Here is a 17,182-nt window from a genome sequence, read left to right as displayed (position 1 = left end):
CTCTTTGTAAATTCCATGCTGCCTAAATTCTGTGCCACGTTCCCTGGTTGTATAGGTTTTCTGGGCTCATGTAATTCACTTCTAGCTCACTGAATCTGTCTCTCAAATTCCTGCAAGTAATTACAGTTGAAGGTGTGTGTGTGTGTGTGTGTGTGTGTGTGTGTGTGTGTGTGTGTGTGTGTGTGTGTGTATGTATATATATATGTTTATATATATTCATTTATTATCCTTATAATTAGTAATGATTGAGCTTAGGTAGAAGAAAAGAATTGTGAGATTCAAGCTACAGAAATACACATTACTTATTTTCAAGAATTTATTCCTTTAAAACATTTTGGCATCTAGTATCTGCCAGGTTTTGAGCAAGATGATTGGATTATAGTGTTAGCTTAGTTACATATGTTTATTGTCCTCAAAGTTTCCATACTTTGGTGGGGGACATAAAGGAACAGGCAAGTACATTGTAGTGTAATACCTAATAAAATTAGGGTAAATCCAGGGTATAACAGAAAAGCAAAGGAGAGAGAGTGAGCAAGGGTAGGACAGTCAGCGAAGTCTTAGCACTTTATGGGATGCTTTATGTTATCTCATTTGATCCTCACCAAAACCTTGTGAGACAGCTGGAGAAGGTCTTTTTGTCGTATTTCATTTTTTATATCAGAAAACATACTGAGAATGGTTGTGTGACTTTACTGTTTATGTGTTTATGAGACAGGTATAACCAAAGTTGAATTTCAGTTTTGGGAGGTTCTGGCTTTGTACCTCAGGCAAGTGAAGTTAACAGATTCTTTATCTGTTATATGCGGATAATACCTCCCTAAGAAGAGTATTATTATGAAGTTTAAGTGAAAAAAAATCCTGTCATACTGCATGACCCATGATATAATTGACTATTGATAAATTAGTGACCTTCCTAAGGTCACATAGCTGATAAGTAAATGAGCTAGGAATTATACTGAGGTTCTTGACTCCAAATTCTATTTCTTGCCACTGTACTATCTATTCTTTAGACATTCTATCCCTCATGACTATTAAAGGAACACCTGTAAAGGAACACCTGTAGTCATTGAGGTATTATCAATGCCTGTTGATTTCCTTTTTAACAAGAATGAATCTTTTAATACTTTATAATTGTAATCATTTTTAACCTTTTCTCTAATCAAATGTTAAATTATTTGCTTTTTGCTTCTGGTCCTAAGTCAATTGCAAGTTTAATATTGTATAATTTTTATTATGACTAGTTTTATATTTGCTATTTTTACAGTAAATAATGTACTTACTTGTTTCAAATTGTCAATTCTTCATCAAATCTTTAAATATGTCAGTATGTACTGAATTTGCTAATGGAATTATTGTTTTTTATGTGTTATAATTATATTTCATCATGTTGCTAAATTGGGCTTACAATTGTATTTCCTTATTCGAAAGGTCTTGCTTAAATCATCCAGACAAAAAAATTGTTGCCTACTCTTCAATGATTTTGTTCACATCCCTTAATTTTGAAAGAATGAAAGAACTGGAAGAAAATGTCAATATTGCGATTAATGTCATAGAAGCTCACCAAAAGCAGCCTGAATCAGAGTGGCCGTAAGTATATTGTTAGAAATGTGATTGCTTAAAGATATCCTGACAGATTGCTTACCTTGTAGAGGTTTTAAGTAAAAATTTGAATTATGATAAGTGAACAATAAGTTAAATGAATTAAACTTAACATCTGTTGACAAAATTAGAAAAGTTTTTGAGGAGAACTTGGAGAGCTTGTGAATGAGGTAAAGTGAGGTTCGAGTGGGGCCTTGAAGGATATGGAGAATTCTTTAAGGTGGTGAAGATGGGGAAGGACATTCTTGGTGTATGAAAAAAAACAGCATGAAAATGCCCAGGCACATTTGGAGTATACAGATGAGACCATTGTGGCTGCAATAGATGGTTCAATAAAGATTAGATGTTGGTCTGTCTTGTGGGCATCTGTTCAGGTTAATATTCCCTACCATTCAAATTGTGTACTCCCCACCCTTATCCCCCCCATAGTGCATCATTTTTCTCTTGTTGCTTTTAAGATTTTTCTTTCTCTTTTTGGAAGTTAACTGTGATGTCTTGGCATAGATTTCTTTGGGTTTATCCTTTTTGGGGTTCCCTCAGCTTCTTGAATCTGTAGATTTATGTCTTTCACCAACTTAGGGATGTTTTCAGCCATTATTTGCTTGAATACTTTTTTAACCCCATGTTCTTTCTCCTCTCCTGCTGGGACTTGAGGCACACACACAGGCCAAGTCTGAGGCCTGACTAATGTGACCAGCAAAGGTACAAGACACAGCAAGCCACTGATAGGTTTAGACAGTTTGTTACTAATATGATCAGAGAAAAGGGGAAGCTAAAGGGGCCACCTTCCCAGGATCCTTGGCCCAAACACCTAAAGGGGCTGAATGATTAGAATGTGAATTGTGAAATACCGCATTGCTGAAGAGCCACTTCTTAACTGTTTAAAATGGTTTTATGTTCTGAGAAGGGTGGGCAGAAAGCTCCATACCTCATCAGAAGTTGTCTCTTGACAGCCTTCCTTAGGAGATAGAGGGGCAAAAAGGAGATAGTCTCAGCAGCCTCAGGCTTTCTGTCATGTCATGGTCCAGAGGATCACAAGGTGTTCAGCCAAGTCTCAGATTATCTGCTGTTCAAGCTTTGGCCTTTGTGGCCTGTGTGGATATGTGCAAGGTCATTATGGTGCTGTGGCGAAGCAGTTCCCTGATACTCTGAGGTATTTTATTCTTTTTGATGCTATTGCAAATGGAATTGTTTTCTTAACTTTATTTCTGGATTGTTTATTTTTAGTGTATAGAAATATAGTTGATTTTTGTATATAGGTCTTGTATCCTGCAACCTTGCTGAACTCATTTATTAGTTCTAATAGGTTTGTTGAGATTCTTTAGGATTTTCTAAATACAGGATCATGTCATCTACACATAGATATAGTTTTACTTTTTCTTTTTTCCAATTGAGGTACCTTTTATTTCTTTTCTTTACCTAATTGCCCTCACTGGAAATTCCAGTACAGTGTTGAGTAGAAGTGGTGAGAGTAGACATCTGTGTCTTTTTCCTTGTCTTAGGAGGAAACCTTTCAGCCTTTTACCATTGAGGATAATGTTAGCCATGGGGTTTTCATAGATGGCTTTTCTCAGGATGAGGAACTTTCCTTTTGTTTACTCCAAGTGTGTTGAATTTTTTTTATTGTGAAAGGATGTTATATTTATCAAATGCTTTTTTTCATATGGTCCTGTCTTTTAGCTATTAATATTTTGTATAACAGTGACTAATTTTTGTATTTTAAACCAACTTTGCATTCCTGGGATAAATCCCACTTGCTCATGGTATGTAATCCTTTTTTTATGTTGCTGGATTTGGTTTGTTCATATATTGTTGGGGGTTTTTATATCTATATTGATAAGGCATATTGGTCTGTGGCTTTTTTGTGTGATGTGTTTTTCTGGTTTGGGTGTCAGGTTATTACTGACCTTACAGAATGAGTTGTTTTTATTTTACTTATTTTATATTTTATTTTATTGGAAGAGTTAGTAGAAGACTGGTGTTAGTCATTGAATATTTGGTAGAAATTCACCAGTGAAACCGTCTGGTCTTGGGCTTTTCATCATGGCAAGTGTTTTGGTTACTAATTTAATCTGTACTTGTTAGGGGTCTGTTCAGATTGTCAACTTCTTCTTGGGTCAGTTTTGGTACTTTGTCTCTTCCTAGGAATTTGTCCATTTGGTCTAGGCTGTCTAATTTGTTGGAACACAATTGTTTATAGTATTTCCTTAGAGTCTTTTTTATCTATGTAATGTTGGTAGGAATGTTCCCTCTTCATTTCATTAATTTGAGTCTTCCCTCATTTTTCCTGGTCACTATAGCTAAAGGTTTGTCAGGGTTTTTGCCCTTTTCAAAGTACCAACTTTTGGTTTTGTCAATTTTCTCTATTATTTTTCTGTTCTGTTTCTTTTATTTCTGCTGTAATATTTATTTTATCTTTTTTCCCCTGCTTGCTTTAGGTTTAGTTTCCTCTTCTGTTTAAGTTTCTTTCTTTTTTTTTTTTTTTTTTTTTTTTTTTCATGACCGGCGCTCAGCCAGGGAGTGCACTGGTCATTCCTATATAGGATCCGAACCCGCGGCGGGAGCGTCACCGCGCTGCTAGCGCAGCACGCTACCGAGTGCGCCACGGGCTCAGCCCTGTTTAAGTTTCTTAATATGGAAGATTAGGTTATTGATATCAGATTTTCCTTTTTTTATATACAGGCATTTAGGTCTATAAATTTCCCTGTAAGAACAGCTTTAAATTCCATAATTTAGTGTCCCGTAAATTTTGTTTTGTTGTGTTTTTATTTTCATTTATCTCAAATTATATTATAATTTCACTTGTGATTTGGTCTTGACCCACTGGTTATTTAGGTGTTTGTTTTTTAATTTCCACATATTTGTGTATTTTCTAAATTTCCTGGAGAACATACTTTATATGGTTTCATTCTTTTTAAAAGTATCAAGGCTTGTTTTGTGACCTAACATATGGTCTGTCATGGAGACTGTTCCATGTGCACTTGAGAAGAATGTATATCTGGCTTTTTTTGATGGAGTGTTCTATAGATGTCTGTTAAGTCCAGTTGGTTTACAGTGTTGTTCTACAGTCTTCTATGTGCTTGTTGATCTTCTGTCTTGTTCTATTTGTTACTGAAAGTGAATTATTGTCTGTTTCTCCCTTCAATTCTGTCAGTTTTTGCTTCGCTTATTTTCAGGTTCTGTTGTAAAATACATATATATGTTTATAATTGTTATGTCTTGATGAGTTGACTGTTTTTTCATTGTAAAATTCACCCAAAATTTTGTCATTTATGTTTTAGTAGTCATCTTCTCCTGTCTTCCTTAAAACCTGTTTTCATGCATGTTTTGCACATAGTGGTTACTTGTGTAGAGGGCACAGGTTGTCTCCAGGTGGTGAGCCTTGAGCCTTGGCAATACCACTTGTATTCACAGATGAGGTGTGAACTTTCCTAGTTTTGGCCTCTTTCAGTGTAAACTTTTATTATTTTATTGAAATTATGCCTAATTTAAAAATTATTTATTTTTCTGAACATTTATTTGCAAACAAACACAGGTATATTTGACCTAGAAAATATCTCTCTGTGTGCAAATTTACCATGACAGGATGAATCACTAGAGTCAGAATACTTAGAAAAATTTTCTGAAGCTGAATTCTATTTTATTTTGTGAAGTACTTTAGATCTGTTTTTTAACCAGCTGCAATTTTTTAGCAGCATGGAATAAAGGGTGAAAGCTCCTAAGGGGCAAAATATAAAATCTACTTTAGAATAGCTCAGATGATGAGAAGTCATTAGATGAAATTAGAACAGGAAAAAAGGATGTAGTAGTAGTTAACTGATACCTTCTGCAGTCCAGGTGCTGAATGCTTTGATGAGAGGAACTTGCATTTGGTAAACAAACAGTATAATCACAAAATATCCAAAGGCTTCCATCAAAATTATTTTTCACTGTTAAATATGAACTTATTCTTAAAAATTGGAGAAAACCTAACTTTTTGCCCTTCGTCTCTCCAACATTATGAGATAGCTAACAAAGAGTTTAAAACTGCATGGTCCTAGAATTAATGAATTTATTATCTTTTCTTTTCTTCCTCTTTTTTTTTTTTTTCTTAGAAAGGGACAAATGTAAGATTTCAGCAACGTTGGGTCTTTTTGTTTGGGTATACTGGAGCCACAGGAAAGTGTAGGCGAGGAAGTCTTTGGCACTATTTGGTTTGCATTATTGGGATAATGTCTTTCTAAAAATGTTTGTTTCTTTTGTTTGTAGGTGTGAGAGCTGTTTTCATGCTCTTAGATAACCCTAGATGAATTCAAGGTTCTATTTTGAGTTCATCTAAATCTGACAACCCAATTGATGTGCTTTGGTGGATTAGAAAAGAATTGGTGTTAGTGCAGAATTACACAGTAGAGGAAGAGGCAGGACCACCTTGTGCTGAGCCTGTGATATGGTGGGTGCTTTGTGTGTGTGGTCTCGTTTTCACATTTCCACCAGCTTGTGGGTTGTGTTTTGCCACCACCTACAGATGAGAGCCCTGAGAGTGTGACCAAGGTCACACAACTAGTATACAGCAGGGATAGGACTGAAAGCTATGCTGACCCCAGAGGCTTAACCTTTTCTACCATGTCACATATTACAAGAATTATCAATTTTCAGGGAGGAGGCTGCATTTCAAAGGTAAGGCATGAGCTCTTTCAGTTTGGGCCCCTTTTGGTAAAAACTTTTACCATTCCATTGACCCAGTTGCCCTACAAAAATGAAGTTATGATTGTGAGAAAAGAATTATTTTTTCTACTGGGTCATCTAGTTGACTTGCTTTGCATGACAAAGTTTCATCCCCTCTGCTGTTTCTTCCCTCATGCCACATACATTTTATCATCAGCTCAAGCACAGAGATATTAGGAGGCAAGCACACTTGGCCTTCCCCTGCAGTCTGCATCTGTTGCCTGCCTTCTGTTCTCTCACAGTTTCCATGTGTTCCAAGTTCATCGCACTTACCACATCTGATTGTCCCCTGACTGTGAGCTCCCTGACAAGATGTAGTGTTGCTTGTTATTGGATCATTAACAAGATATTGTCTGTTACATGATAAGCACTATATCAGTCATGATTCTTCTGAATCTCAGTGACTGAACCCTCGTTCAGATACCACATGCACAAAAGGGACTTCATTGGTTTCCACAGCTGAAAAGCTCGAGGGTCATTGGGCTTAGGCACACAGTGGGTCCAGTGGCTGAAACACCATCAGCACCCTCTGTCTCAGCTTGGTCTCGTTTCTTCTCTCTGCTGGTTTTGTTCTCAGGCTCGTTCTCTGCCTCCTTTGCTGGCTCCTGTTCACAGGTGGTGTAGTCCACAGCTGGTCCTCAGACCACTTTTCTCCTTCACTGCTCATCCCCTCGGTGGCCTCATCTAGTACCACAGGTTGAAATACCTTTTCTAAATTGATGATTTCCAAGATTATGTCTCTGGCCTTGACCTCTTGCTGAAGTTCCAGATTTATACATACTGCTTCCTCTTGTCTGCTTCTAATTGGCATCTCACTTCTGCCTGTGATAGAATATAGTTTTGACTTTCCCCCCAGACAATTTTTTCTATTTTTTGTAAAGTTGCAGCATTACTTGCATTTTACTTACCATCTCTAAATGCTCTCATTTAGTGTTTTAGGCTTCAGATTAGTGGGATCTTGCCTCCCTTACAGTAATATCATCACAAATTTTCTGAATTTATAGAAATAGCACTGCAAAATTATTTATTTGTTTGTTTGTTTGTTGGCTGGCTGTTATAGGGATCAAACCTGTCTGCAAAATAATTTAGTCACAAAATTTAAACTCTGTATCTTAGAAAATATTGAATATGATTGGGTCTGTTCCTGTTGTAAAGGTCTTCATCTTTGGTTTCCCTTGAGCGAATATTAGATAAGAAAGTAAATGCCGTGAATTCTGAGTGAAAGTTGACAATTTAACTTTCTTCTAAGTCAGTTACAAGACTTTTCATGTAACTTTATGCAGCATCCTGGAATAAAGAGTATATTAGATTGAGAAAAACAATCTTAGCAGCTGATAACACATAAAAACATAATTGAAAAACATATATACATAACTAACAACCACTTAAGTTACCATTTTTGAGTTGCAAGAAAAAAATCTAATTTTCATTGGCATCTCATCACTATTGTTTTGCGCATCTAATATTATTTGCATTCAGTATCACTTGTTAAGTGTTATGCCTTAAGGTGATGTAGCAAAGAATTTCAAGTATTTGTGTGGATGTCCTCATAGAACACTTTTTTCCTACCAGTATTTGTGAGTTGAATGTGAGTGACAGTTCTTATTCCTGTAAATAGCTCCAAAGTTAAAGTAGCAATGCCCCTATCTTTCCTCATGAGTAGACATTTACTGTTTGTTGAATGAAAGAAGAAATGAATGAATGAATTTCACCCTGGATCATCTTGAACTGAAGGTGATGTGAAGAACTAAATGCTAACTCAGGTTTTAAGTTCACCCAAAACTTCTTTCCAGAGAGCTGCTCTAGCAAATCACAAGCTCTACATGGGAAGAACATTCTAGGAGGAATCATGGGACATAGGAACTTAGTGCTTATTTTGCCTTTTTTTTTTTGTGGCTGGCCAATATGGGGATTCAAACCCCTAACCTTTGTGTTAGAACACTGTGCTCTAACCAGCTGAGCTAACTGGCCAGCCCCCTTGACTTTTTGATAATCAGGGATCCTACACTAAGACTCTAAACTTCTGTGGGCCTCTCTTTCCTTATTTCTAAAATGAAGGAATTGATTTAGGTTAGAAGTTTCTAGACTTTCGGATTTCACATTCCATATTTTTTGTAAAAGGCTCTAGTTGTGAACTCACTAGTGTGGTTGATTTGGTACAAGTACTGTTGAGTAGCAAAACTGCCTCTCTTGCTGTCTGTCGGCCTGAGCCTTGCCAGGGGTATGTCTTCAGCCTTCTCGGAGGTAAGCATCACGGGAAGGTATCATTCTTGTCCCTCGCTCTTCTGAACTGTGTATTTTCTTTGGCTGAAGTGAGTGAGCAACATTCAGTTCTGCTGACTGTTACAGCTTATGCTTTTGCATTTCACTGGTGACCCTTGATGTGATTGCTTCTTAGTACTTACCTGAATAACTCAAAAGTGTGACAGAGTATGTAGGAAATTTACCTGAAGAGTGGGTAGTCCACCTGTGCCTCTAAAGGTACTTGAGAGGTTTTTCCTTGGTCAGTCCTGCTGACCAGAGCGGCACAACTCTGCCCCAGTCTGGTGCAGGTGTGCTGTGAGGACGTTGCTGAGATTGTTGTTCTTCCTGTCCCAGCAGAAGGGGCCCGGGGTTCTGGACAGGGAGTCACTGCCCTTTTCAGGAGGATCCAATTTGCTTTTATCTTGTGGAATGTGTGAAGTAGAAACTGTCCCCACTGTGTAGACTTTAAGAAACTAGGAAAACTTACAGATGCTCACTTCATAAATTAATTAATTCAGTAATTATTAATTGAGTTTTTGAAATGTGCCAGGCTTTGTTCATGGGACTGGGAATTCAGAAATTAGTAAGACCTTACATTTTAGTGACAGATGATAAAAAAAAAAAAACCCAAACAAATATGTAACAAATGTCAAATATGTGCTTTGAAGAGAAATACATAGCATGGTTTGTGTACTAAGCTGTCCCTTAGAGTGGCACTTGGCTCACTAGCTAACACTGTAAAAGTATTAGCTATTTTTATTAGTAATTTAGATATGATTGGTGGGAAGGACAGACAGTGAAAAAACAAGAGAATGCAGTGGTGATGTGACTTGGAGTGAATTTGGAGGCCAGGGACACCCTCTCTGAGCTGATGGCGTTTTAGCTGAGAACAGTTTAGCTGTTTGAAGATCTCTGGAGAAGGGTGGGGACAGGCGGGGAAGAACAGTGCTGGTGGTGAATAGGCAGAGTGCAGAGGCCCTGACAGGGCCTTTTGCATAAGACTAGAGAGCCTCAGTAGTTGGAGCAGAGTGGATGCAGGAGACTTTGTAGGACCCATAGTCGAAAAGGTGGCTGGAGGCCTGTTATGCAGGGCTTTGGACACCAGGGTAAGATGGGTAGCTTCTCTCTCTGTGCAGTGGGAGGCTACTGAAGAGTTTTAGGCCAGGTTTAAACCAGGATGGCTGCTGGACAGGGGTTGAGCTTGCGGGGGAGGGATGGCAAGAACAGAGGGTGGGACACCTGTGAGGAGGCAGGTGCAGGTGTCCAGTTGAGGGGTGGAAGACGAGAGGTGAGTAGATTGAAAGTGCTGTGCAGGTGGGGTGGTGGGACTTCATGGTGGGTGATTTTTGAGGGGTGAGGCGGGACAGAGACAGGAGGAGCTGGGCATTGGCCCCTCTGCCCGTGTGGGGTGGCAGAGTCCTGCGTTGGCCCCAGTAAATGTCAGACGTGGCCCTCATCGAAGCTCAGGGCACCAGGAAGGCGTGTGGTGGAGAGGTCACCTCGTCTGGGGGTGGGGTGGGGTGAGGAGGGGAAACTTCCGGAGAGCGAGGGACCCGAACTAAAAGTGGGAGGGTGGGTGGAGGGGGGTGCTATTAGGACTGCAGAGTAAGGAGAGATGTATATTTTGGCAGGGTTAGTCTGTGACATGCTTTGTTCCTGCCTACTCTTTGCAAGGAAATGCTGAAGACTCATTTTAGTGATGAGATTTTGACTTAGATTTTAGATCACCTGAATTATTGTGTCACTGACTTGCATGATAGGTGAAGTTAATTCATCTTTACTTTCTGTTTTTCTTTGTCTTGTTTGAGAAGAGACACAGATTTTTATTAGGTTATTTTAGAGAAATTATGAATTTTGCAGGCCTAGAAACAGCTACTGTTAAAACTAAATTTACCCATGTCCTCTAATATTACTGTCTCTCTCCCTCAAAACCTGAGGAACCAGGATCACCTGAATGGTGCGTCCACCAAGATGTGCAAAGGCTTTCACTCTTTAGCAGGATGCTTATTAAATAGACTAAATTTGGGACTACTTTGCCTATTTATATTACTTCAGTTGTGTATTTAATTTTTTGATAGATAATGCATTCATGTGGTTCAAATAGCAAAATGAATAAAGTCTCCCTCCTGACCATTTACCTAGTTCCTCCAACTCCATCCCCTAAACAGGTAAGCTGCTGTTTCTTTCTTCTTCCCACACTGTTGGGCTTCTTGCTATTTTCAGCAAATAGTACAAGATCTTAAAGATCTTTCTATATCCATATATAAAGACCTTCCTCATTTAAAAATCTTCCACTGTATGAGTATACCAGGATTTATTTAATTAGTCACTTATTGATGGTTATTCAGATTGTTTACAGTTTTTCACAACTACAAAATGCTGCAGTGGATAGCCTTGTTCATACATATGTGATATTGCATGTGGATAAGTATGACTGTAGGATAAATTGATAAGTGCAATTACTAGGTCCAAGGAAATGTGCTTTTATAATTTTGACAAACACTCCCAAGTTGTCCATCACAGATGTTGTACCGGTATATAGTCCCCTTTCCCATTAAAGTTTTTTTGTTTTGTTTTGTTTGGGAGCTGGCTGGTAAGCTGTTATTAAAGTTTGGATTTGCCAGTCTTGCCAAGATTTAAAATAGTATCCCTGAACAGTTTTATTTTGTATTTTCTTATGAGGTTGATAATCTCTTTACATGTTGAAGGACCTTTTTTTCTTTTATGTGCATTTTCATTGTCTTTACCCACTTTTTCTATTGAGATGCTGGTCTTTTCCTATCAATGTATAGGAGTACTTTCTAGATTAGGGATATTGGCTTTTTGTATGAAATAAAATACAAATACTTAGTTTTTATTTGCCTTTTGATTTTGCTTGTAGTACTTTTTTATGAGAAAGTTTTTAATAGATTTCTTAGTAGATGAATTTATCAGTCTTTTTAAAAATGCCTTAAGTTTAAAAATTTTACTGTTTTCATTGTGCATGTTTATGAGGTACAGCTTGTTGTTTCAACACATGCATGTATTGTGTAATGATCTAGTCAGAATAGTTAGCATATCTATCACCTAAACATCATTTTTTTGTGGTTATAACATTGAAGACCCTCTTTTCTGGCTATCTTCAAATATTATCAGCTATAAATGTCTTTAGATTTTTGATAATAGCTATAAAGGCCTTTCCTCTACCAAGATTTTCTTTTAATATTGTATTATTTCAATTTTGATGTTTGTTTAAATCAATTGGGATTCATGTTGGTATACAAGGTACAGTGTGGATCTCCTCTCACTTTTGTTCAAGATGATGCTAGTGGTCCCAAAGACAGAGTGCTGTGGTGGCTGTGACTGTTTTCCCTTTTCTTCCTTGCCCTGTTCCCTGCACCCTCACCACCCATATCCACGGGAAACCTTTTCACTTCAATTTTTGCTCCTTAAACACACATTCAAACATGTAGAACTTACTTCTAGTAGTGTTTTTACTGCTTATAGTTCTCTGAACACACTGCTGTTCTTTCTTCATGCCTTTTTTCTAGGTCCTTTTTTCTCCCCTCTAACTTAAATGCTCTCCCTTTCACAAAACCCCTCCTCTAGCTTTTGATCTTCTTGCCCCATCCACCATCCCCCAGTCTGCTGGTGAGATACACTTTGTTTCTATAACCTGTGATGTATGTTACACTTAACGCATTCTTCTGCAATTATCTGTCTAATATATTATCAGAAAATATGGCTTGTGATCTAGCCCCTAGCCCAGTGTTTGGAATATTGTGTTTTTGAATGAGTGTTCTTATGGGAAAATGTTTTGAGTTCCAAGTAGCTGAATTATTTTTGTTTGTGTACCCAGTGTGGGATGCATGTATTTCCATCGTTGCAGCTTCATGACTGAGATTGATGTGAATATTGTTTGACAGTTTTGAATATAATCCATTATTGTTAGAAATATTTTATTTTTTGTTGTTTTTTGGCAGCTGGCCGGTATCCAACTAAACTAACTGGCCAGCCCTATTGTGAGAAATATTTTACATCATAGTGTTGATCAGCTATTTTATAGGTTGTAGAAGAAATAGAATATGTATTTAGATTTTGCTTTTATATGAAGTGACAGTTTGTTGTGGTAGTTAATATGCTTCATTTGGCTATCATACTTTTATTATATTGTTTTATTTAACAAGTTATTACATAAACTTGTCAATATATTTAATGCTTTACCGTCAACTCTTGCTACTATTACTTCGGTTATAAACAATCTGTTCTTTAGTTCTTAAATCATTCCCTCAGAGGTCCTCTGGTAAATATGACTCACAGTTAGTTAATAATAATATTCAATCTTTTTAGCTGTCACAGTGGTACTTTGAAAAAATATACCCATAGTCTTTGCCTCAGGGTTTCTATGAGTTGATCTCTAAGTTTAGATGAGCACATTGCTTGACAATGAGGATGTTTTCTTGGTAACTTGAGAACTCCTAAAGGGTGGATAATCAAGGCAGTATTCATCACTGTGTTGTTGGCATATGTTTAAATAAAAGAATGTCTGTTTTTCTGGTTCCCTAGAGCACTAAGCTTCTGACTAAAGCAGTTTAATATGTTTTCTGTTTATACCTGAACTTGTAGCTATATTTCATTTTAATGCTTAAGCTATAGTGAAGACTCCTTTCTCAGCTTAGATAAAAGTTATAGCAGGCCTTTTCTTCCAGTTGAATTAATTTGAGTTATATCAATAAATTTCTCAGAAGTAAAATTGGAGAAAAATATTTGGAGGATTTTTATCCTTTTAGCTGCTAATAGAAAAGTAGTACGTGAACCTTTTAAAACATTTAAGATGAGAGTAAATACAAAATTCAATAAAAGAAGTGCTTTTATGTGTAAGACATGCCTAGAAAGTAGATAAGGCCATATCTGTTCTACTATGTTTCTATTTACCAAACTTTTCCCTTTTTTCCTTAGGGTCTTGGTTATTACAGACCACTTTCTGAAAAGCCCGGAATTGGTGCGAGCCATGTATGCCAAACTGAGCAATCAGGAAAGGTAACCGTAAAAACCAGTGTGGTTTTGAGTATTTAGCATTCCATATAGAGTATCCTGTACACATGACTGAAAAGCTGTGTGGTTTGTTAGTTGGCACAGAATCTCTAAATGCATGTTTCTCTGTCAGTAATGGTTTTAAATTGGTTGGTTAACATTACAGCTTAGCCACAACAGGCAGTGATTTACATAGGGTTGCAGAATCCAGGTTGGCACCATTATGCAGTAAAGGCATATTTTTAAAAAGTAAAGAACAAAATGTTATGCTTGTGCCTGGATTTTATAATAGTAATTTATGAAACTATGTATTACAGCTGCATATTTGAGATGTGCTCGTTTCCTCATGTTGCTGGTGTGATTATTTAAGGGTATACTCTACTGGGTTTGTAGTTTTCTGTTAGGTAATTCAGACTCAAAGAAATCTGGTACCTGCCCACGATTTCACAGCTGTTGGAGCAGGAAGAGCTGTTGGCCCAGTGGTATGAAACTTGGCCTGTGCCTCGTTGTGATAGTAATTCTCTACTGACCATAGCCAGGTCTTTTCACTTTGCTTGCATTCAGTTTCTTGACGTGAGAAATAAGGGGACTGAATAAATAATTTGCTTTCTACTTTCCAGTCCAATAGCATGTATTTTTCCAAACTTTATTGGAAATGTTGCCTTAGGAAAATAACAAAATTTACTCAGAAATCATAGGTCTAATGATCAAAAACTTTAAAAATGTTAAGCTTTTGATTTTAGTTGCAATGTTTATAATTACAATGGTTTTGGAGTGTTTAGGTATTTAGGTTCCAACACTTAAGCTTCTTGTACTCCTTTGTAGTCTTTTGTTAAGTAATTTTCTTCTTTAATATCTTTAACAAAAAAGAAAACTTATGCTTTTATTTTATTTATTTATTTTTGACCGGTAAGGGGATCACAACCCTCGGCAGGGTGTTTTCTGCACTACGCTCAGCCAGTGAGCGCACCGGCCATCCCTACATAGGATCTGAACCCACGGCCTCGGCACTACCAGTGCTGCACTCTTCTGAGCGAGCCATGGGGCCAGCCCAGAAAACTTATGCTTTTAAAGTCAGTTTAAATACCAGATTTATAAATCCAGTGCCCCCTTCCTTCATACCATATGATTACCTCTGTTGCAGAAAAAGAATTATTTGTAGTTTTTGAATCCAAGGACAATGCATATTTCAAATTTATATTTTAATTATAAATAAATAAAATTATATTAATTATGTATTTTGTAAGAGCCCAAATGCCCCAAGGGATCACACCCTGATCACATAAGCCCTTCTCGGCCGCACCCCATCATGGCGCTGGTTGCCCTTCTCTTCCGCTTTCCTCTTCCCGCCGGCGTGAATCGCAAACCAATCAGCTCCCCCCTAAGCCCCATGCGGTATGCTAAATAGGGATTGTATTTTAAACCAATCAGCTTTCCCTTAAAGCCCTATATATGTGTGTGTGTGCTGCCTAATAAACGAGCTCTCTCTGGTGGATCGTCAACTGGTGTCGACTCGTCCTTTCATTTGGTGCCGAAACCCGGGACGGAGTTCCCCTTGAGCAGCGACACTTTTCGGATTGCAGCGGCAACACTTTTCGAGTCGCCCCTCGGGAACTCCATCCCGCCAGGACCGGCCTCCCTTCCACCGCTCACCACTGACGGTCCACCCTCGTCCATTCTTTTCGGCGCTGGCCCCTTCCGCTCACCACCGGCTCATCATTAGGTAAGCCTCCTTTCCTAAAGGGCACCAGCCCTTTTTCAGGCTACCGCAGGGAGTCTAGCCGTGATCGTCCGGTAGCCCCTAACGCCCATACCCCACCCCACCACGGTCTTCACGACCACCATGAATTCCCAAACTATAACAGGTTCCAAAGCCCCGGTAAACTTTTACTTTCATTTTTGGAGGTTTAAAGCCCCATTCTGTTCTCTCCTTCTCTCTTTCACCCTCCTGTCCACCACTCTCTTCTCTCCACCTCCTGGGTCCGGGACCCGACCAGAAATTCCTAGCACTAGGTTCCTTCAGGCACCGGGCTTTTGCCCTAGAGAAGTGAAGGTCTGAGTGACGACCCGCACCTCCTTTCTCTCCTCCTGGTTCGTACCTGAACCTGCCGGGACTGACGTGACCTACTGGGGACGCCCTCTAGGATCCCGCCTTTCCCAACCGGCCGAAGGATCTGTCTTATCACTAATCTCTGTCCGATTTCTGTCTAAATTCCCATTAAGAGACCAGAATGGGCGCTTCCTCCTCCTCCCTAGGGGACTCTCCACTTCAGTGCCTTCTGAAAAACCTCACCAACCTTTCCCTCAGGCCGGATATTAAGCCCAAACTCCTCACCAAATTCTGTACACAAGATTGGCCTTATTATCCTTTAGATAATCAAAACACATGGCCCCCTGAGGGCACACTAGATCCTAACATTCTACAAGACCTCTTTAACTACTGCCTGCGCCTAAAAAAATGGAAGGAGATCCCCTACATCAAGGCTTTTTGCCTCTTGGCACAGAACCCCACCCTCTGCTCCTCCTGTGCTCCCTCTCAAGTCCTTTTAGCCTGTAAACCATCTTCACAGTCACCCCTCGATTCTTCCACCTTCGACCCTGCTGATGAACCCCCACCCTACCGACCTCCTCCTCCCCTGTCACCTTCTGCACCTCCTGCACGATCCACTCCTCCGTCTTTACCCTCCCCTACTCCTGACCCATTAAGCCCCCCTTTCACCTGTTCCCGAGGACCTCCCCCCGCCCCTTTAACAATCGCCCCACTACGTGAGATAGCTGGGGCTGAAGGAGTAGTTAGGGTCCATGTTCCCTTTTCCCTAGCTGACCTTACAGAATTAGAAAAAAGACTAGGCTCTTTCACTACCGACCCTACCACCTACATTAAAGAATTCCAATGGATCCTGCAGGCCTACAGCCTCACACATCATGACATCTTCATGCTCCTAGCCAATACCCTCCTCCCCGAGGAACGCCGCAGGGTCTGGGATACAGCCCAAACCCATGCCACTGACACCCATCGTACCAGTCCGAATCACCCGCCAGGCCCCAAAGCAGTCCCAGAACAAGAACCTAATTGGGATTATAACACAGCCCAGGGAATCCAGGCTCGAGACCATTTTGCCTCTTGCTTAATAATTGGCCTCAAAAAATCGGCTCACAAGGTCATCAATTTCCAAAAAATTCAAGAAATTGTCCAAAAAAAGGAGGAAACTCCCTCCGAGTTCCTCAATAGATTAACTCAGGCCTTTCAACAATACACTAACTTAGACCCCAACTCAGAAGATGGCCAGCGTGTGCTTATGACCTATTTCCTGGCCCAATCCTACCCCGACATTAAAACTAAACTTAAAAAATTAGAGCAGGGTCCTGCAACCCCTCAGACTGAAATCCTGTCAGTGGCTTTCAAGGTTTTTCATAATCGGGAGGAGGAAAAGGAACGTCGAAAACAAAAGGCCGACCACGCCAACTTCCAGATGTTGGCCCAGCTTATCAAACCCCCTGGGCGCCCTCCCACAGCCTCCACCTCTAAGCCTCCACCTGGAGCCTGCTTTAAATGTGGAAAGGAAGGGCATTGGGCAAAGGCTTGCCCCACCGCCAGGCCACCCACCACTCCTGGTCCAAA

General features: G+C 39.3%; 1 protein-coding gene across 1 annotated transcript in view; it reads left to right on the top strand.

The window, feature by feature from the left end:
* Positions 1-17,182, top strand: part of ATXN10 (ataxin 10) — a 180,358-nt gene that overhangs the window by 41,748 nt on the left and 121,428 nt on the right. The window contains exons 5-6 of the mRNA XM_063075977.1: positions 1,429-1,587; positions 13,486-13,566. Of these exons, the coding sequence (XP_062932047.1) occupies positions 1,429-1,587; positions 13,486-13,566 (240 nt within the window). The remainder of the gene's footprint in view (positions 1-1,428; positions 1,588-13,485; positions 13,567-17,182) is intronic.

Source organism: Cynocephalus volans, chromosome 12, assembly GCF_027409185.1.
Source record: "Cynocephalus volans isolate mCynVol1 chromosome 12, mCynVol1.pri, whole genome shotgun sequence".
NCBI classification, from domain to species: domain Eukaryota; kingdom Metazoa; phylum Chordata; class Mammalia; order Dermoptera; family Cynocephalidae; genus Cynocephalus; species Cynocephalus volans.
This window is presented reverse-complemented; position numbering and strand designations above follow the sequence as displayed.